Here is a 22,485-nt window from a genome sequence, read left to right on the forward strand (position 1 = left end):
TGTTAAGTGATATTACATTTTTAGATGTGTAGCCTCTGTAGTTCAAAGGGGTGGGTGGGGGGGTGGGGGGGGGTTGCTGAGTTAGAATATGGTGTTACAGACCCGAGTGGGAACACTTTTTTTAAATTTAGGGCTTAAAAGGAAAGAGAGTGAGCACGGGAAACTCCTGAGGGGCTAAACATCCATCAGCATGGTAGCAGTTTGCTTTCAGGGCTTTGACTTAAGATTAGATAAAAGGTTTTGCATTCAGTTCAACTGCCAGCTGCTTATAATTTAATACATGATAAAAAGTCTAACTGGCGTGTTTTTTTTTTTTCTTCTTTTCTCTCGGTCTCTCTCAGGATCCCCCAAGGTCCGAGCGGCTGTAGATCCCAGAAAGCAGCAGCCATGTTAGCCTGCCTACAGAGACGGCAGCAGAACCTCTCATCTCAGCGTCTGGTCTGCACCCCCAAGATCCTGGATGCTCCGCAGCAGCAACCCAGCACACGACAAAGTGAGTGTCTCTGCTCTCAGCAGCGCAGGACAAATCAAATCAAATGTGTATTTGTCACATGCGCCAAATACAACAGGTTACCTTACAGTGAAATGCTTTCTTACAAACTCTTAACCAACGATGCTTTAAAAAAAGTGTTAAGTGAAAAATAGAAAATAAAAGTAAAAAATAATTAAAACAGCAGCAGTAAAATAACAATAGCAAGGCTGTATACAGGGGGTACCAGTACAGAGTCAATTTGCGGGGGCATTGGTTAGTTGAGGTAATTGTGGTAATATGTACAGCAGCAGCGTAAAAGATGGGTCTGGGTAGCTCTTGGATTAGCTGATTTATGGCTTGGGGGTAGAAGCTGTCAAGAAGCCTTTTGGACCTCGACTTGGCGCTCGCTACCGCTTGCCGTGTGGTAGCAGAGACCACAGTCTATGACTAGGGTGGCGGGAGTCTTTGACAATTTTTAGGGCCTTCCTCTGACACCACCTGGTATAGAGGTCCTGGATGGCAGGAAGCTTGGCCCCAGTGAAGTACTGGGCCGTACGCACTACCCTCTGTAGTGCCTTGCGGTTAGAGGCAGGGCAGTTGCCATACCAGGCAGTGATGCAAACAGTCAGGATGCTCTCGATGGTGCAGCTGTAGAACCTTTTCAGGATCTGAAGACCCATGCCAAATCTTTTCAATCTCATGAGGGGGAATAGGCTTTGTCGTGCCCTCTTCACGACTGTCTTAGTGAGTTTGGACCATGATAGTCTGTTGGTGATGTGGACACCAAGGAACTTGAAGCTCTCAACCTGTTCCACTACAACCCCGTCGATGAGAATGGGTGCGTGCTCGGCCCTCCTTTTCCTGTAGTCCACAATCATCTCCTTTTGACAACAGCCTCTGACTCTACATTTCACTACATAGACCCATTTTGTTTAATTTGTGGCGCTGTGTTTGTATCTCTGTGTAGTGACAGTCAGATTTAGCGAAAGAAATCCCTGTATAAGATTTTTAGGGGGAAAGTAAAGTTTCACTTTACATACACAACTGTAGTTTAGTTCAGAGAAGTAGAGTGTTGCACCCGGGTAAACCAGACTCTCCTGTAGCAACCATTTGTACCACAGAGCCTCCATCTGATGGAGTTGATTGGCTTCAATTATGCCACTCGTCTCTATGCTGCATCGGAGGTGTGGAGTTCTGCCTGCAGGGCTACGGAGCAGGAGACCACAGGGCTGTTCTGTGGTGAGGAAGGGCAAGTTCACCTTGGCCTATCTACCGCTGCCTGCCTGGCTGTCTGGCCTGCTGAAGAGAACCGTGCAGGGTTGATATCTCCCACTCAGATCTGTGTGGATCCTCTGTGTCTTATCACAGGTAGTCATCTTGCACTCTTTCATTTCATTCTTAAGAGCACTGATCAATGATGGAGCGGAACGCTGTTATGTTGGCTGGCCCGGTTGTTGTTGCTGATGATGATTTTGCCCTGCCAAGGGCATACTAGCACACAACCCCCCACCCACACACCTTCTCCTAGTCAGCCCTGAACGTTTGCCAATATAACTATTTTACACTTCTTACCTTATTATATGCCTCTTTCACACGTACTTGCACGCTCTGCCATTTTAACTCTAAACACAGTGCTTACAGTTTATTATTCAGGTGTTCTCTGCTATTTATGCTGCTTTTTGCAGCATTATATGGCTGGTACACAGTCAAAGAAAACCCTGTTGTCATGGCCACTCTCGCTCTGAGACCTAAATGACAGAGGGGAGAGTGGGGTATGTTGAGGTATTTTTACATTCAGCATCGCTATGTCAAGGAAAATATATTATTATTTCTAACAAATACAGTACCAGTCAAAAGTTTGGACACCTATTCATTCAAGGGTTTTTGTTTAGTTTGACTATTTTCTACATTGTAGAATAATAGTGGAGACATCAAACTATGAAATAGCACATATGGAATCATGCAATAACCAAAACATATTTGAGATTCTTCCAAGTAGCCACCCTTTGACTTGACAGCTTTGCACACTCTTGGCATTCTCTCAACCAGCTTCATGAGGTAGTCAGCTGGAATGCTTTTTCCAACAGTCTTCAAGGAGTTCCCACATATGCTGAGCACTTGTTGGCTGCTTTTCCTTTACTCTGCGGTCCAACTCATCCCGAACCATCTCAATTGGGTTGGGGTTGGGTGATTGTGGAGGCCAGATCATCTGTTCACCTACTCTGCGTTTCACAAAGACACGCGGTTGGAACCAAAAATCTCAAATTTGGACTCATCAGACCAAAGAACAGATTTCCACCAGTCTAATGTCCATTGCTCATGTTTCTTGGCCCAAACAAGTCTCTTTTTCTTATTGGTGCCCTTTAGTAGTGGTTTCTTTGCAGCAATTCGACCATGAAGGCCTGATGAAGGCCTGATTCACGCAACAGTTGATATTGAGATGTGTCTTTTACTTGAACTCAGGGACGCATTTATTTGGGCTGCAATTTCTGAGGCTTGTAACTCTAATGAACTTATCCTCTGCAGCAAAGGTAACTCTGGGTCTTCCTTTCCTGTGGCAGTCCTCATTAGAGCTAGTTTCATCATAGCGCTTGATGGTTTTTGCGACTGCACTTGAAGAAACTTTCAAAGTTCTTGAAATGTTCCTGTTTGACTGGCCTTCGTGTCTTAAAGTAATGATAGACTGTCGTTTGTCTTTGCTTATTTGACCTGTTCTTGCCATAATATGGACTTGCTCTTTTACTAAATAGGGATATCTTTTGTATACCACCCCTACCTTGTCACAACACAGCTGATTGGCTCAAACACATTAAGAAGGAAAGAAATTCCACAAATGTACTTTTAACAAGGCACACCTGTTAATTGAAATGCATTCCAGCTAGTTGAGAGAATGCCAAGAGTGTGCAAGAGTGTGTCATCGAGGCAAAGGGTGGCTACTTTGAAGAATCTCACATATAAAATATATTTAGATTTGTTTAACATTTTTTTGGGTTGCTACATATGTGTTGATACATGATTCCAATCTTTTACTGTATGCCTTCATTCAGACTTCTCTGCTCAATATCACTTACCCTTATTCCTGGAACAGGGCTTTCGTTTTGTTGTGCCAATTCGTAAGCAAGGTTTCTGCATTTGAGGCTACTAAGGGGGCTAGACCCCCTGCTTGTTTTACGGGGCATGATGATGTCTGCTCTGTAACAATAAAAAATTCACTGTTTTGAGTTCATATGCATGACACACAATACTATGCATATTATACATAAAACGGACAATGTCATCCATTATTTGTATGGGTTATGGTGGCCATTAGCTCAATTTATCCTAAGGCAAACATTTAGACTATTGTCCCACACAGCTTCAAGGATGCACTTTCTAGGTTTTCTATGCTAGGTTTAGGACCTCATATTGTAGCTTATAGAGACCCCAACTGATGTATAAAACAATCTACTTTGGGTTTAGATACAAGCATCATGAAACCTATAACATATAAAATTCATTTGACTTTGTGAAAATCTGTTTACCACTTTTCCCCAAGTGGTCTCCATGAAATGACCTCTTCCTAAATATTTGGTCACATGATTCATTGTGTGTATTGTTTCCTACAAACAAAGGGTGGCTCAACTAAACCTTTGGCTCAACTTACCCCGCTCTCCCCTATGTAACACAAGCGAGAGATGACCTCATTCCCTAACCAAATGAGGATCTTCCTTTTGAACTTGGATCAAAGAAAATGCTTGCTCAAGCACATGTGTTAATCAGTTGATAAGTGATTGCAAGCCATGTTATCCATGTCATAAACAGAGATTTCAAAAGACCGTGTTTATTATTCCCACTGCCAGTGCACATTATTATCACATTTAATGAGAGTATATGTTGTGGCAGTTGTCGGCTGATGAAACCAGCACAGGGCATTCTGAGTTTACATATCATATTTCCATGATTCAATTGCGAGATAATGTTTAATCACTGTGTTTTATACTGCTCTGTCAGACTTCTGTGGGAGTTTATGACATACATTTATGGGAAACCGCATATCACGCCGTGCCTATCCCCAGATAGCATAATAACATATTCCATTTTTATTTGTGTTATAAATTGCCTATGGAAAATGCATAAATCGTCTGAGTGATTAACCTCTTGGCCGATGAGTAATTGTGTGGAGACTTTCAGACTAAATGGAAGCTGATGGATTTGTAATGTATATTGTATTTCTCTAGCTTCACTTCCCAGATTTGGGCCATGAAAACAAATCCTGTGTATGCCTCAGCTTTCCTTCACATTGAAACCTTCCACTAATGCTCTCTGGGAGACTAGCAGTCTCATATCCCCATGTCCCTCATCTCTCTCCCGGGGTGAAACACCCCTTTTTGTCTCTCATTATTAAATATTAATTGGGAATCAGTAGAGCACTTGTCTGCTAAATGCTGGAACAGAAGGACCTAGTTTGCCTCAGGCAGAACCACGGGCGCCTTTCACATCCTGTTTACCTGCAGGAATCATTCCTCCCTCCCGGAGCTGTGTGTGTGTGTGTGTGTGTGTGTCAGTGGCGTACTACAGCTAATTTCCGACAATTCTACACATTTTGCAATGAGGCTGAGAAGATGTTAGTTTTACAGCTTTTCTTTGTCACTGCTTCTGACGTGTTCATATGCTATCGGGGGGTGGGGGGCAGTGGTGTGTGTGTGTGTGTCTGTGTGGAGCAGCATCCACCCCCCCCCCCCCCCTTCCCTCCAGCACTAACCTGACATTTCAAGCACATCCATATGAAACAAACTGCTCTACTGATTGGAGCCTGCTGGTTGGACTTGATTAGACCCAGAATAGTTCTCTAAAAGGTTTTTGAGTTGATGTTTTTCCCATTGGGATTCTGTGTTGAAAGAGTGGTTTTCACACAGATTTTTGTTGAAAAGCTTTCGCAGAGGATTGAGGTTGCAGGTTTAGACATCCATTAGAATGGTTTGTCGGTCTGTGGTTTGGTTTCACAGAGGAATCCCTGACAATGACAACCCATCTCTTAAATATGAGGAAGTGTGTATGTGTGACTGAGTGCGACGGTTTATGTGATGAAAGTTAATGAGTGCTCTGCTCTACTCTGCTCTTGGCCTGAACGGCAGATCAGAGCCGGGAATGCTTTTTCCCACGCTGCCGGCCTGTCTTTCTGCTCTTTTAGAGCAGCGCACTGCTTTCCCCGGGGCTGCTGAGCAGAGTGGCACAGAGACAAATGGGGAGTGACACTCGCGTAAAGAGTTACCCGCCTGTGTCTCTTCAAGCACAAATAACTAAGTGTTCACCACTGAGGTTATTCTGTTCCACGACCAACACCCCTCATGAAGAGATTACAGAGAGCGAGAGAGAGAAAGCGAGGGATGGGATGTTAATGGGTTGAATGAGTGCAGTTTCTCTTCATGTGTGTATGAGAGCGGGCGGCCTTATGTCCCACCCGGGACGAAGAGGACTAACTAATGAGAGCGAGGGAGCGGTAGGCTGAATGGAGTGCTAGGCTCTGTGTGTGTGTGTATATCAGTGCTTGTCTTTCTCTCGTTCTGTGTCTTGGGGCTGATGAGCCTCTGGTTTGCCAGGGTCAGGAGCTCAGGAATAGTAACCTCGGTGGAGTTGAGTATGTAGGTCTGCACACAGAGGACTGGAACACAGGGGCTCTGTCCAGCCTCTCTACTCTCACTCCGGATCTATGTGAGGAGGCCTCCGCCTCGACCCAGCTAACCTCCTCAGACTCCATTAATATTAATGCATGTTAATATGGATACAGAGGTGAAGAGCGCTGCAGGCGCTGCATCTCAATACCTCTGCTTTATAAGGGCGCCGACCTGTGCACAGCTAGACACCATTCAGATGCTCTACCGTAAGATCCAGACGGTGCCCGAGATCCCCACTCCCCTTATGGATATTGAATGCATGCATGAGGTTTCTGACTTCATTTTCATTCACAGCAGTTACTGTATGCCTCGGTCAAATTGAAAGAAAAGTAAAGTAACCATGTGGAGCTGTATGGTGTACTGTACTGTACTGTATTGTACTGTATTGTGTGGGACGTGAGGCAGGTCCAGCTAGTCGATACCAAGCGTCCTGGCACTGCCTGAGCAGCAGGGGGGGTAGTCAATTACAGTGCCTTGGCGCTAGGAGCTGAATGGAGTCAGGGTCAATTAATTACATGGGCCCTAATGAGTGTGCTTATTAGGGCCAACTGTGCTCGTACCAGAAGTTGTCATGGCAACGCAGCGGCCTAGGTTTTTAATGTGTTAATCAGCCACTTTGTCAAGGAGAGTCTGTGGTTGTGTAGGGCAGGTAGGTACGGTTAGTGTATAGTGGTGTTGATATTATTAATGTTTGGATCGCCATCGTGAAACACTGGTGTGTAACACGATGTTTGGCAATGAGTGTGTGTGTTTGTTTGCTGGTGATTTCTGAGAACTGCACTAATTAACCTCCGTGAGTGCTGCTGTGTGGCGCGTCCCCAGTGAGGATTATTCATTTATCATGTTTATCAAACAAACATTTTAATCTTACAGGCATTTAACACCAAATACCTTTCGCACAACCTAGACTTTTGGGCTTCTTGCCCTGTTTTTCAAATTAGTCTGCTAAGGATCTTTTTGTGATAGTTGCGCAAGGACAATCACCAAGCATAGGACTACATTACTGGTTTTCGTGATCATTGTAATGGAGGGAGATGTAAAGGTAATTTTGTTCGGTTCCTTCTGTTGGTCTGGTGTTTTGTGAGAACCAGAAGAGCAGCAGTTGTTTTCTGTGGAACTGGAAATTCAATGAGCCACTCCGACTGCAGTTTTTAGCCCTGGCTCAGGGGCTTGTTTTGCCTGTTAATCAGTGATTAACTCAAACCGCTCCAAAACAACGAGGTCTCCACTCTGATCTGTGGGGTATTGCATTAAGCTTGACCATGGGAAAAAAGATTAGCCAGCTTCCCGCGACTGAAAGCGGGGTGTGGGATTGTACGGCGGTGGATTCAGTGCAGGGTTACGAAAGACTGTGGCATGGTGAAGAGTACTTAACGCTGTACATCATCTCATTGACAGTTTATGTTTGACATATTGTAAAACCTTAACTATTAGGCCTACGTACATTAATGCATGGAAATGTATACACACACACAAACTCCACAGACACACACACAACTCCTCACATACAGATACACGGGATCAGGCTGCTGAAAATTGTTACTTTGATTTCCAGAATGTGCCTGTGGTTAATTCTGGATGGAGAAATTCTAGAGAAACTAGAGGAATAGACTCTGACATCAGACGAGACTGTAGCTCGCTCTCTGGCATAGCTTCTCTTCGGATCCTAAACACTGAGTTCACACTGAGGCAGTTCCTGGTGCACAGCAGCACAGCAATCCACATAATTCTCGGTTTCCACTTTCATTTGGAACACCCTAACTGCTGTGATATGCCATTCGTGCCACTGCCAATGGTATTCAATTGATAAGTGACTTTAATATTTGAGCGGGTGAGTTTCAAACCAGCCGAGGCCTGTGTGTTGCCACATGAGCCCGTTACTGTGGTGGCATGGCCACACTGCGTCTTTGTGCCGCTGACAGGGCTATAATCTGTGGATTTATGGAGCGAGACGCCCTTTGAAGATGAGTTAGCATTCCGAGTGTTTTGAAGTGTTTACGGAAAACCAAGCCAATCTGGAGGGATCAGGGCAAAACATTGACTCCATACCAAACAAGGATGGCACCAACGGCACTCCGTGATTGGTTGCACAATATCTATCTCGCTGTGGTAATTGGGCGCGAGAGATGATTCGGAGCAGAATAGATTGCTCTTTGCGTGGTACAGTACTTCTGAATGATGCTGGTGTGTTGTGATGGAGGATGCCGACGATGCCTTGAAGTGGGTTTCTGTAATTAACCAATAAGTCCTGTATATATGGTCCATAAAGCGGTGAATTGGGAGCATAAACAGTGTGCGGGGCTTCCTGTTCTTCCCAAGTATTATTTTATTAGCTCAGCACCTGCATTTTGAAGGACGTGTGTATGACCACAAACGTTTGTATATGGCCGATATACCACGGCTAAGTGCTGTTCTTCGCGTCGTGCCTGGATACGGCCCTTAGCCGTGGTATATTGGCCATATGCCACAACCACTGAGGTGCCTTATTGCCTTTATAAACTGGTTACCAACCTAAATAGAACAATGAACAAGTATGTTTGCGTCATATCCGTGGTAGATTTGCTGACATAGCCTACACATGGCTGAAATGCTGTTTCAGCCAGTCAGCATCCAGGACTCAAACTACTGGGTTTATAATAGATATTATATCGCTGAAGTAGGTCAACTCATTAACGTAGAGTAGATTAGTGGTTTCAGGTGAGCACGAAAGCACTAATCTGCCCTAGTTCTAACTGTCGAACTCTCTCCCTGTTTTTGACCAGAAGGCAGTTAAAAGCAGCTCATTCTTTATACACTCCTGGGTCCTTGTTCAGTGTGACACACAGTATCAAAACATTCTGCAACGGGGGACAAATAACATCTCTGCCAGGCAGTAACTCCCCGTTTTCAAAAAGTATTCTCCTTACTGAATTTGTTTTTCACCTTAATGAGAGACTTGATGCTCATGCAGGATCACAGGGTTGTTTCGACGTCTAGAGGTTGAGTCGGCATCTGTTTAACACTCCCAGATGTCCTTGTTTTCTTTACCACTGGTGTATAGTGATACATAAATAACTAGTGTTTCTCTCTGTTGTATTTCTCTGTGGAATTCACTCCGGCTGCTGCTGGCACTGCTGCGGTGCGGTTCTGTTCTGTTCCCTTGGCTCCACTGCTGCGGTGCGGTTCTGTTCTGTTCCCTTGGCTCCACTGCTGCGGTGCGGTTCTGTTCTGTTCCCTTGGCTCCACTGGGAGATGCTTGGATGGATAAAACACTCCACCTCTCCTCTTTCCTCCATTTTAAACACCCAATTGTATTTCCTTTTATGAGATGGATCTTGTAGATTGAATCATTTTCACAGTTGGAGGCTCATTGTGGGCCTGAAATGAAATTAACTCTCCAATCAATTCCGAACGGGCACAACAAGTGAGTTCTCCCTTGCACGGCTGAAGTGCCTCTTCAAATGGGTTTTGTTATTGAAAACGAAATGAAGTGTTTTGTTTTTCACGCTCCCTTTGTCGCCTCTCTCGGCCTTGTTCTGTGTGCTGTGGCAGTGATTTTCGCTGACGATAGAGTAGGTTAATTTCAACACTTTTGGTTTTCATGTCAGGAATTCCATAAGTGTCGTTCAGAGGGGCGGTGGTAATTTCTGTCAGGTGATTTATTGCTTTTAAATGGAGCGCCTTTTGCGCGTCTCCTTTGTCGCTGTGAGCTAAGCAGCCATGAAATTGCCTGAATAATGGCGTTTTAAATCCAATCTTGGTTTGTCCCCTCAGCGTTCCCGTAGACCATTCAATAGCCTTCCCTGTGGAGATTGCTCTTTCTCAGTGTGTCCTGACTTCTCAGTTTAAGCTCCAGGCTTTTACGTCGCAGGTAATACAGGTCTGTAAGAGGCTAGCTGAATTTTTACTTTACAGGTAGGCAGCCTTGGAAGATTTGAAAGCGATCGTCATCTTCAAGTCACATTAGAGATGGTTGGATATAGGGCTACATGGTAGAACATGAGTGTTTCTTTTCAATCAGTGAAATTAGAAGATGGAATTACAAGGAATAAAAACATGATTCTCCTCGTCATTTTTTTTCAAGGATATTGGCTGTCAGACTGTATGAGAAACCACAACAGCTTTACATTTCTGTTTTCGATTGGCCAACAATATAAGCACATGAGCACAGCTGTAATTTCTTCCCTTCCAGTCCCATCCGCTCCAGCTTTTAACTCGGGTACATCTGACGGTAGTTTCATGGCCAAATGTCACCAAATGAATCCCACTTGAGCCGCTGCGACAAAATTGGCTTTCTCTCTCTCTCCCCCCTGCCTCCTGCTCCACTCCCTGATTTCCCAGGGTAATCCGATTCTGGGTTGAAATAAGTCCAAATTAATTTTATAAAGCACTGATCAAACAGTGCCGTAGGTGTTTCCCTCCCCCAAATGAGTTTATAAGAGATGCAGATGTCGACTGTTCATCTTCCTAAAGAGAGGGGGGTGAAACTGGAGAGTGTGAAAGGGAAATGGAGGAGATATTACAATAAGTGTGTGTTTATTGGTCTATTGGTATCAGCTCTGCTCCTTGGACATTGTGTTCTCTGTTCTGACATGCTTTGTTTATTTGTTTGAATATTTATCACGAGGAGTGTTTTTGCAAAACAGCTTTTGTGGAAAGGTCAATTGATTGTTTTTATTTTAGTCCCAGCTGGCAAGTATCATCAAGCCTGCCCTTGTACTCTATAACCAGGCACATAGTGTGAGAGAACTCTTATGGAAGTATAACCATTTCTTTGTGTGTTTGTGTTGCAGGTGAGCTGGTCTCCATGAATGTCCCTCGGTATCCATCCCCTGCAGAGCTAGATGCCTTTGCCCAGAAGACGGCCAGCAGCCCCCTGTCCATCAAGATCTTCCCATCCAACATCAGAGTGCCGCAGCACAAACAGCTGAACAGGACGGTCAACGGCCTGGACACCACATGCACCCAGCACTACAGTCCCTACTCAGGAGGCTACCAGGGCCTACTGGGTGTTGTAAAGGCCTCCGTCTCCGTGGTCAAAGGCGTACTGAAAAACTCTGAGGGCAAGAGGACTAAACATTCCCCCGCCCAAACTGCAGTGGCACCATACAACCTTTTCTGTAACAACAGACACGGGCAGCAGAAGAGCTACCGCATAGGCTCCTGCAAGCCTCATGACGGGCCAAATGTGTCTGTACCCTCTAATATCATTGGGTCTGTGTCAGTCATTCCCACCCCGGTAGGGCAGACTCTGGCCCCTCAGCCGGATCTGGACGTCCAGAGCCTGCTGAGGCAGATGAACAGACACACCCACAGCCAGGCCCTGCAGCACGGGGGAGGGGCCCAGCCAAGCCCTTCCCTTCAGGCTGTGGCTGCTGTAGCCTGTTCAGATTCTGGCTTTACGCTGGGAGTAGCGCCCCAGAGCAGTCTGGCATATTCGGGGGCTGTGCTGCCCACCCAGAGTGCAGACATGGCCAAGGCTGGCTACCTGGACAGAGTGGATTATAGCACATGGCAGCACAAACAACAACAGCAGCACTATCAACAGGGGGCGCTAAGGATATACAACAATGCTCGGATGGGCAGCGGGGGAGGTGCCGTGGTCAGCCGCTCTCCAGAGACTTGTCTCCCTTTGGCCTGCTCGGCACAGCTCTCCTATAGGCCTCATCCCCTCAGTGCAGGCACTAACGTGGCAGGAGCAGGGATAGGGCAGGACCGGGTTAGCTCCTCCCCTCTGAACTGTGCTGCCATGCATGGGGAGTTCTCTGTGGGCCAGTACTTCGCCCCTCCCTGGAACAGTGTTCTGGTCACTCCGGACAGCGACTGTTACAACCCTCAGGAGCTGGTGCCTGGTTCCTCTATTGTCCGGCCCAGAGACATGGGGCTCTCCCACCCTCACCCAAACCATCACCCCAACCGCCAGCTCCACCCCCACCCCCAGGCCTATGCCACAGACCAAAGCCTGGGCCTCTGTTTTGGGATGCCCAGCACCAGCCTGTGCCACGCCTCTGTGCTGAGCAGCAGCCTGCAGTCTCTGGAGTGCCTGATCAGTGAGATCCACCCACCCTGCATTAAGGAGCGCATGCTGGGACGGGGTTATGAGGCGGTGGGGATGCCCCAGCTACTGGACCACAACCTACAGCACACCCACATTCAGCTGCCTGTGTTCCGATAAGACGGGACATATCCACACAGGGCATACAGTGCCTTCGGAAAGTATTTAGACCCCTTGACTTTTTCCACATTTTGTTACGTTACAGCCTTATTCTAAAATGGATTTTTTTTTAAATAGCAACATTTTTAAAAAATGTTTCCAAATGTATAAAACTTTTAAAACAATATCTTATTTATCTAAGTATTCAGACCCTTTGGTATGAGACACGAAATTAAGCTCAGGTGCATCCTGTTTCCATTGATCGTCCTTGATGTTTCTACAACTTGATTGTAGTATATTGTGGTAAATCCACCCGTGGTAAATTCAATTGATTTGGAAAGGCACACACCTGTCTATATAAGGTTGACAGGACATGTCAGAGAAAAAAACAAGCCATGAGGTCAAAGTAATTGTCCGTAGAGTTCTGAGACAGGATTGTGTCGAGGGAAGGTTACCAAAAAATGCTTACAGCATTGAAGGTCCCCAAGACCACAGTGGCCTCCTTTGTTCTTAAATGGAAGAAGTCTGGAACCACCAAGACTCTTCCTAGAGCTGGCCAAACTGAGCAATCAGGGGAGAAGAGCCTTGATCATGGAGGTGACCAACAACCCGATGGTCACTCTGATTGAGCTCTGTGGGGATGGGAAAACTTCCAGAAGGACAATCATCTCTGCAGCACTCCACCAATCAGTCCTTTATGGTCAATTGGTTAGACAGAAGCCACTCCTCAGTAAAAGGTACATGACAGCCTGCTTGGAGTTTACCAAAATACACCTAAAGGACTCTCAGACCATGTGAAACAAGATTCTCTGGTCTGATGAAACCAAGATTGAACTCTTGAATACCAAGTGTCACGTTTGGAGGAAACCTGGCACCATCCCTATGGTGAAGCATGGTGGTAGCAGCATCATGCGGTGGAGATGTTTTTCAGTGGCAGGGACTGGGAGACTAGTCAGGATCGAGGGAAAGATAAACGGAGCAAAGTACAGAGAGATCCTTGATGAAAACCTGCTCCAGAGCACACAGCCAAGACAATGCAGGAGTGGCTTCGGGACAAGTCTTTGAATGTCCATGAGTGGCCCAGCCAGAGCCCCAACTTGAACCTGATCGAACATCTCTGGAGAGACCTGAAAATAGCTGTGCAGCGACGCTCCCCATCCAACCTGACAGAGCTTGATAGGATCTGCAGAGAAGAATGGGAGAAACTCCCCAAATACAGGTGTGTCAAGCTTTTAGCGTCATACCCAAGGAGACTCAAAGCTGTAATCGCTGCCAAAGGATGTGTGTCCAATGTGTCGGAGAAACACTGTACACCTGGCGACCGTGTCAGAGTGCATGCGTCCGTCCCGCCACAGGAGTTGTGAGAGCTCGATGGGACAAGGACATCCCTTCCTGCCAAACCCTCCCCTAACCCAGATGACGCTGGGCTAATTGTACGTTGCCTCATGGGTCTCCCGGTCTCGGCCGGCTGCGACAACCCTGTATCGAACCAGGATCTGTAGTAACGCAGCTAGCACAGCAATGCAGTGCCATAGACCGCTGCGCCACTCGGGAGGCCTATTTGCTAAACATTATAAAGAGCAGTTTTTGCTTTGTCATTATGGGGTATTGTGTGTAGCTTGATGAGGGGGGAAACAACAATTTAATCAATTTTAGAGTAAGGCTGTAACAACTATGTGGAAAAAGTCAAGGGGTCTGAATACTTTCTGAAAGCACTGTTTACTGTATAACAGGAAATATACTGTATAACAGGAAATATACTGTATAACAGGAAATATACTGTATAACAGGAAATATACTGTATAACAGGAAATATACTGTATAACAGGAAATATACTGTATAACAGGAAATATACTGTATAACAGGAAATATACTGTATAACAGGAAATATACTGTATAACAGGAACTCTATGGATGCAGCGTTTCATTTTGAAGCGACCACCTCAGAATGAGAAATGTACAGTACCTTTTATTTAGTGTGTATGTGTGGGTTGTATTGGTAGAGGGCTATGTGGTTTGGATGTGACCAAGTGTTTTAAACCTTTTAAAGGGTAATGATAATCATGACCTAAAGGGTCATCTCATTTGACATCTTAATGTTTTCATTTCGGAGGGTTTGTTATCCAATCATATCAGTTCACATCTTCTGGAAGTTCCTCAGAAGATTCCAGTGCTGTGCACTATGTCAGAATGGTGTTTTGGGTCTTATTTTTCCATCTATCCATTGTTTAATTTTTAAACCATTTCAAAATGTTGTAAATTCAAGTATGGCGAAAAGGTGACGTACAGGCAATCCTCCTAATGCCCTTTTTACAAAGTGCCAAACTGGAACATTTTCTACATAGGGGATACAAGGGCACAGCTCCAGGGCTCAAGACTGTCATGCTTTAACCCTTACACTTAATTGACCAATAAAGGTCACTGATTATAATGCACTGCTGTAAGAATGGAAAAGAATAGGTTAGACATGGGGAAAGGTGTCTGGGATCTGTTATTTTAAAATAAACACTTGAATATTTTTTGTTGTTTGTATTTTTGTTTGGCATAACCTGTGTTGGCTGCTAATGGAGCATAATGTATTTTATATAATGATTGACCTTGTTTTTGTTAATTTTTTTTGTCTGATCTTTGATTGATTACTGACTGTCTGTTGCTAGGCTGCATGTCACAGGCCAGATATCTGCAAGCCATCACCGTTAATGTTTGATCATTTAATTTATTGGCATGACAGATAATTATGTTTTACCCAAAACAACACAGACTTTGAGGACAGGATGTGCCATTTTGATTATCTAATTTGTTCACATCTTGCTATTTTCTTAGCTTTTGTTGACTATCATCATTCATCCTTTAGGTCTGAATGACAAAAATACTACCTTAATCATCAGGAGTCCCTCAGAGTTTCCCGGTGACAGGAGAACTGTGAAAGTATGACTCAAATTCTGTGGAAGACCATTTGATTTACAAATTAGTCGAGTTCACTGGATAGGTGTCCTGTTTTCACAATCACTGGAGAACAGGCATTCCTTATACAGTCACTGCTTTTCTGTCAATGTTTTCTTTCTAAAGATTAGATGTATTTATTTGATTAGTGGTTTATTTGATGGCCTGAGAAGTATGGCTACATAAAGAATCTTTGTCAGCACTGTCTAAGATAATTGCTTTTTATTTTCTTCAACCAGTTAGGATTTATGTTGGTGAACAACATAAGTAACCGACTCAATGACTATGAAGTGCAATTATAATATTGAACAGTGAGGCCTCTACAAACATGTTGAAATTACAACATTTACACGAGTACATGTACGACCCCAGACTCCCATACCCAATCCCCTATTCTTAATTAAGATTGTCAAATAAAACATCTAAACCCAGCACTTTGTTTCAGTTTTTTTTGTGCACAAGTTGAAGTACTGCAGGCAAAGGAGGCGGTTCAACTCAACTGCATTCAGATACTTATTTTCCACCATAATTTGCAAATAAATTCATAAACAATCCTACAATGTGAATTTCTGGATTTTTCCCCCCTCATTTTGTCTGTCATAGTTGAAGTGTACCTATGATGAACATTACAGGCCTCTCATCTTTTTAAGTGGGAGAACTTACACAATTGGTGGCTGACTAAATACTTTTTTGCCCCACTGTATATTTGACATTCTTCAAAGTAGCCGCCCTTTGCTTTGATGACAGCTTTGCACTCTCTTGGCATTCTCTCAACCAGCTTCACGAGGAATGCTTTTCCAACAGTCTTGAAGGACTTCCCACATATGCTGAGCACTTGTTGGCTGAGCACTTTTCCTTCACTCTGCAGGCCAACTCATCCCAATCCGTCTCCATTGGATTGAGCTCGGATGGTTGTGGAGGCCAGGACATTGATGCAGCACTCAATCACTCTCTTTCTTGGTCAAATAGCTCTTACACAGCCTGGAGGTGTGTTTTGGGTCATTGTCCTGTTAAAAAACAAATGATAATCCCACTAAGCGCAAACCAGATGGGATGGCGTGTCGCAGCAGAAAGCTGTGGTAGTCATGCTAGTTAAGTGTTTCTTGAATACTAAATAAATCAGACAGTGTCACCTGCAAAGCACCATCACACCACCTCCTCCATGCTTCACGTTGGGAACCATACATGCGGAGAACACCCATTCACCTACTCTGCGTCTCACAAAGACACAGCGTTTAGAACCTAAAATCTCAAATTTGGACCAGACCAAAAGACAGATTTCCACCGGTCTAATGTCCATTGCTCGTGTTTCTTGGCCCAAGCAAGTCTCTTCTTATTGGTGCTCTTTAGTATTGGTTTCTTTGCAGCAATTCGACCATGAAGGCCTGATTCACGCAGTCTCCTCTGAACAGTTGATGTTGAGTTGTGTCTCTTACTTGAACTCTGAAGCATTTATGTGGGTTGCAATCTGAGGTGCAGTTAACTCTAATGAACGTATCATCTGCAGCTTGAAATGTTCCGGATTGACTGACCTTCATGTCTTAAAGTAATGATGGACTGTCGTTTCTCTTACTTGAGCTATTCTTGCCATAATATGGACTTGGTCTTTTACCAAATAGGGCTATCTTTTATATACCCCCCTACCTTGTCACAACACAACTGATTGGCTAAAATTTCACAAATTAACTTTTAACAAGGCACACCTGATAAATGAAATGCGTTCCAGTGGACTACCTCATGAAGCTGGTTGAGAGAATGCCAAGAGTGTGCAAAGCTGTCATCAAGGCAAAGGTTGGCTACTTTGAAGAATCTCAAATATAAAATCTATTTACATTTGTTTAACACTTTTTTTGGTTACTACATGATTCCATATGTGTTATTTCATAGTTTTGATGTCTTCACTATTATTCTACAATGTAGAAGATAGTAAAAATAAAGAAAAACCCTGGAATGAGTAGGTGTGTCCAAACTTTTGACTGGTACTGTATATGGAAATACGATTCCATAAGCCTTCCCTCACTCCTCTCCCTGCAGTGATGCATTTGTGTGTGAAAAATGCATGCTCTCCTCAGGATAAATGCGCAAGAATATATTACTTTTAATAATGTATATTATCCCATTCTTCAGAAATGGCCTAGCCAACTCTGAGCTGTTGAATATTTAGCCTGGAGCCGGAGGTTCTGTGTCTTCAGCACTGGTTTTGCATCATTACCAAAATGTCAGCTCACAAAAGATCTGATGATGTCAGTTAGTTTGGCCATTTTTATTAATGCAAACATCAGGAGAAGGGTTAAACGTCATTGTGGAGAAAAACTGAAATAGAAAGAAAAGCACTTCTGCTTACACGGTGATGACCCGTTATTCAGGGCAGGTGGGGCAGAGCCTGTTTTGCTTGTTATTTTGGCATTAATACATATCAGTTTGCAAACAATGTAAATATATATATATATATATATATTATTGAGTTAATAAAGCTGCATAACAAACATGGTCTCTTTTTGGTTTTCTTGAGTAAGGCAGCTCCAAAATGCAGATGTTCCAGCCTAGCTCGGTGCTTTCTGTGGCGGTGGGGCAAGCCAGCAGAAAATACGGAGCGTTGCACTGTGATTGGCTCAGTGTTCTGTCACTCATGGGGACACTATGTCACCGCCAAGTCTAAGGGTAGAGCTCGAAAATTAAATTCTCTTGAGTGCTGCCATTGTTACATTGCTAAATGTTACATTAGAAGTGTCCATCCAAGAAGGCTCAAGGTCATTGGACACAGATAAAATGATGTCAAATCACGTTATATCTACAGTAGCTTTGATCATACAACATCATACTTTCAAAATCTTAGCTAGCAGTCATCATCATGAATCAAGTTGACAATCTACTGGCAAATTATTTTTAATCCTTGTCATATGAAGAGAAATAATGAAGAGAAATGTTAGATAAAATGTATCGGTGCTCATCAGCCATTGGACATAAAGGCTTACACAACAAGTTGGAAATCACAAATTCAACAATGAGTGGTCTCCTATTCAGTGGAGTGACTGTGTGTTCACAAATCTAAGATTAAGGGTCTCTTTTCGTAGTTTAAAATTATAAACATTCAACATTGGCCATACTGTCAATGAAGCATGATTTGTGCTGCGCTCAAAACAACTATTAACTTGGAATGGTAAAATCAGACTTTAGACAGTTCAAGACAACTGGGAACTCGGGAAAAAGGAGCTACGACTGGGAAAATACGTTTTGAACTTTCATCCAACTCGAAATTGTAAATCGGGAACTCTGGCCTCTTTCTGGAGCAAACACCCGAAGATCACTGACGTCATCATGATTCAACCCCCCCGAGTTCCCAGTTGTCTTGAAAGCACCATAAATCCAGAGAATGCCAGACTTTAATGACAAAGTTTCACCACTTAATTTGGCTTACTGTTCTGACTTGGCGGTGCACATGTAGCCTATAACCTGTTTTTGAGAAATGTGTTCATCGATAATTGTAAGAGCTTTCATTGTCTGCTTATATGTCCCCTTTATTTATCCTACAGTTCTGACTTGGTGTACAGGGAGAACACCTTAAGAATGGCCCATGTTCTGAATTCTGTCGTTGTACATTTCAAACGTGCTGATAGTTATATTGAAAACATCCGTCCGAGCTCGCTCATAAATGTCTTATCGGAATTATGGATTACCTCTTATACGCTTGTTGTCTCCTTATGCCATACTTTGTTCATCTCAATTGTCAGTAGAAACCACATTTGTTTAAGCAAGTCAACCATGTCATCTATTTTTTTTAAAGGCAGTAAATTATGCTGAATGATCTGTTTCACTGCTAGACAGGCTCCACTGATAGCCAGGTGTAGCAGTGGTGTAGTGCAATTAATGTATTGTTTAGTGTTGTGTTGTGTAGTTGCATGCATTCCACATTTTTTTGCCCCACCAAGATTTACATGCTAAAATTGCCATTGTGCTTACTTATACTGTAAAGTATTCACACACCCATGACTTATACCACATTTTGTTGTTACAGCCCAAATTCAAAATAAAAACATTCTTACCAATCTACACACAATACCACATAATGACAAAGTGAAAACATGTTATTTTTTATATTTGCAAATTTAATAAAAATTAAATACAGAAATCTCATTTACATAAGTATTCACACCCCTGAATCAATACTTCGTAGAAGCACATTTGGCGGCGATTACAGCTTTGAGTCGTCTTGGGTATGTATCAGCTCTGCACATCTGGATTTGGGGATTTTCTCCCATTCTTCATTGCAGATTTTCTCAGGCTTTGTTAAATTAGATTGTAAGCAGATTTTCAATGGAATTAGCTGGGCCACTCAAGGACTTTCACATTCTTGTTCTGAAGCCATTCCAGCGTTGCCTTGGCTGTATGTTTGCGGTCATTGTCCTGTTGGAACGCAAATCTTGGACATCTATGGACAGTTCCCTGGACTTCATGGTATGGCTTCTGCTCTGACAACTGTGGACCCTCATATAGACAGGTGTGTTTCTTTCTTAATCCTGTCCAAACAATTTAATTGGCCACAGGTGGTCCAATCAACTTGTATGGACAGCTCAAGGATGATCAAAGGTAATTGGATGCACCGGAGCTCAATTTGGAGTGTAGTAGCAAAGGGGTGTGAATACTTATGTAAATTAGATATTTATGTGTTTAATTTTCAATAAATTTGCACAAATCTCAAAAAACATGTTTTCACTTTGTCATTATGGGGTATTGTGTGTTGATGGGTGAGAGAAAAATATATAATACATTTTGAATTCAGACTAACACAAAAAAATGTGGAATTAGTCAAGGAGTATGAATCATTTCTGAAGGCACTGTATGTAAAAAAAAGCTCATTCATGTTAGGCGCACAAACGGGGCCGCGATAAATCAGATCGGGACCGCATGTTTGACACTACTGCTGTAAATAGGGGCTGTTGATTTAGCTTTGTTTCTTCAGTGTTTAGGTGCTGAGTAGACCTGTCGTAAAGGTGGAGCTGTCGGTGAGGCCCCGTCTCTGGTCTTATTGTCTGCCCTGCCGGGAGGCTTCCCTTCCTGTTCCTCCCAGGCTGTCTGTCTGTCTATCCTGGCTGTCTGTGTCCTGGCTCCTGGCTGGGCTTTGAGGCAGCTGTGCTGATAAACCTGCAGGATTAAGAGGCCTGTTCAACCTGCACAGCACACGCTCACAAAGGATTAGAGGGACAGGAGCCACTCTGTCCTTTAGCACTATCACAGTCCCTCAGGGGCAGAGAGGGGAGATAATGGGGGTCGGTGAAAAGGGGAAGGCTCTCTCATTAGAGCGGTCACCCCATTACATTGACTGCATAAAACTATTGGTAATAAAGATGCTATGTAAATGTAGAGGGTGAAAGTGTTCCAGTATGTTATCAAATACATGCCCTTTTATTTACAGCACATAAAGTATGTACAATTTTTTTATGTTGTGTGTAAATAAACAGAAGGTGACCTCTATTGGATAAAAGTTGCAACTGCATCCCATGAGAAGGACACAGTCAATGAATTCATATTTATTTGGTAAATGTCCCCCCCATGAGGTTGACAAGTGAATTGCTTCTTATGACAGGTAGACAGGAGCTGGTTTTATCCATTGGCTTTTGGTATAAAGTGATGAAGGACACCGTGACTCAATACACAGTACTTCAATTCACATTTTAATGTTTAAAATGCAATATAAATTAGGTTCATCATTTGAAATCTACAGGGCGTTCAGAGATTTGATGTGAGCAATGCACATAACCATATTCCAGGTATATATACAGTACAAACCCAAGCATGTTTCTTGCAAATTAATAAATATATGTATTGACTTTGTTATTTTGATTGGCTCAAAACCATGTCAATTAGCAAATACATTACAATTTCTGAAATAACCTTTCTGAAAAAAAAATGCTTTCAAAATAGTATGAAGTATGACAACCCAATAGTGAAGGAAACTGACATGTAAATGTATGTGCCAAGTACTGTTTGGCATTGTGTTGACAAAATTGAAGGAACTGAAAATATGGATTCCACTAATGGAAACTCTTACAGACTGAAATCGTTAACACAAAAAGACATGAAAGAAGTGCAACCCTACACAACTAAACGTTCAGTTGTTCAAACAAGCATGCAAAAGTCACGCAAACAAAACATATCTCATAGACAACTTAAGAACACCTATGTGAGAATGCTACTCATTGACTACGGCTCAGCGTTCAACACCATAGTGCCCCTCAAAGCTCATCAATAAGCTAAGGACCCTGGGAGTAAACACCTCCCTCTGCAACTGGATCCTAGAATGCCTGATGGGTAACCCTCCAGGTGGTAAGGGTAGGTAACAACATATCCGCCATGCTGATCCTCAACACAGGGGCCCCTCAGGGGTGCATGCTCGGTCCACTCCTGTACTCCCTGTTCACTCATGACTGCACGGCCAGGCACAACTCTAACACCATCATTAAGTTTGCCGATGACACAACAGTGGTAGGCCTGATCAGCGACAACGATGAGACAGCCTATAGGGAAGTCAGAGATCTGGCCGTGGTGCCAGGTCAACAACCTCTCCCTCAACGTGATCAAGACAAAGGAGATGATTGTGGACTACAGGAAAAAGAGGACCGAGCACACACCCCATTCTCATCGACGGGACTGCAGTGGAGCAGGTTGAGAGCTTCAAGTTCCTCGGTGCTCACATCACCAACAAACTATCATGGTCCAAGCACACCAAGACAGTGAAGAGGGCACGACAAAACCTATTCCCCCTCAGGAGACTGAAAAGATTTGGCATGGGCCCTCAGATCGTCAAAAGGTTCTACAGCTGCACCATCGAGAGCATCCTGACTGGTTGCATCACTGCCTGGTATGGCAACTGCTCGGCCTCCGACCACAAGGCACTACAGAGGGTAGTGTGTACGGCCCAGTACATCCCTGGGACCAAGCTCCACCCCCCCCCACCCCCCCTTTACACGGCTGCTTCTCTCTGTTGTCATCTATGCATAGTCACTTTAACAACTCTACCTACCTGTACATATTACCTCAACTAACCGATGAGCACATACCTACATTCACATTGACTCTGTACCGGTACACCCCTGTATATAGTCTCGCTATTGTTATTTTACTGCTGCTCTTTAATTACTTGTTACTTTTATTTCTTATTCTTATCCATATATTTTTTTTAAACTGCATTGTTGGTTAGGGGCTCGTAAGTAAGCATTTCACTGTAAGGTCTACACCTGTTGTATCTGGTGCATGTGACTAGTAAAATGTGATTTGAAGTCAC

The 22,485-nt window shown here is 43.7% G+C and overlaps 1 protein-coding gene across 3 annotated transcripts in view; it reads left to right on the forward strand.

The window, feature by feature from the left end:
• Positions 1-15,634, forward strand: part of LOC135517808 (protein FAM222A-like) — a 36,492-nt gene extending 20,858 nt beyond the window's left edge. For all 3 annotated transcript variants that reach the window (XM_064942423.1, XM_064942424.1, XM_064942425.1), the window contains exons 2-3: positions 342-493; positions 10,899-15,634. In XM_064942423.1, coding sequence (XP_064798495.1) covers positions 342-493; positions 10,899-12,280 — 1,534 coding nt within the window. In that variant the 3' untranslated portion in view covers positions 12,281-15,634. The remainder of the gene's footprint in view (positions 1-341; positions 494-10,898) is intronic.
• Positions 15,635-22,485: the final 6,851 nt, after the last annotated feature.

This window comes from Oncorhynchus masou, chromosome 28 (assembly GCF_036934945.1).
Source record: "Oncorhynchus masou masou isolate Uvic2021 chromosome 28, UVic_Omas_1.1, whole genome shotgun sequence".
Taxonomy (NCBI): Eukaryota; Metazoa; Chordata; class Actinopteri; order Salmoniformes; family Salmonidae; genus Oncorhynchus; species Oncorhynchus masou.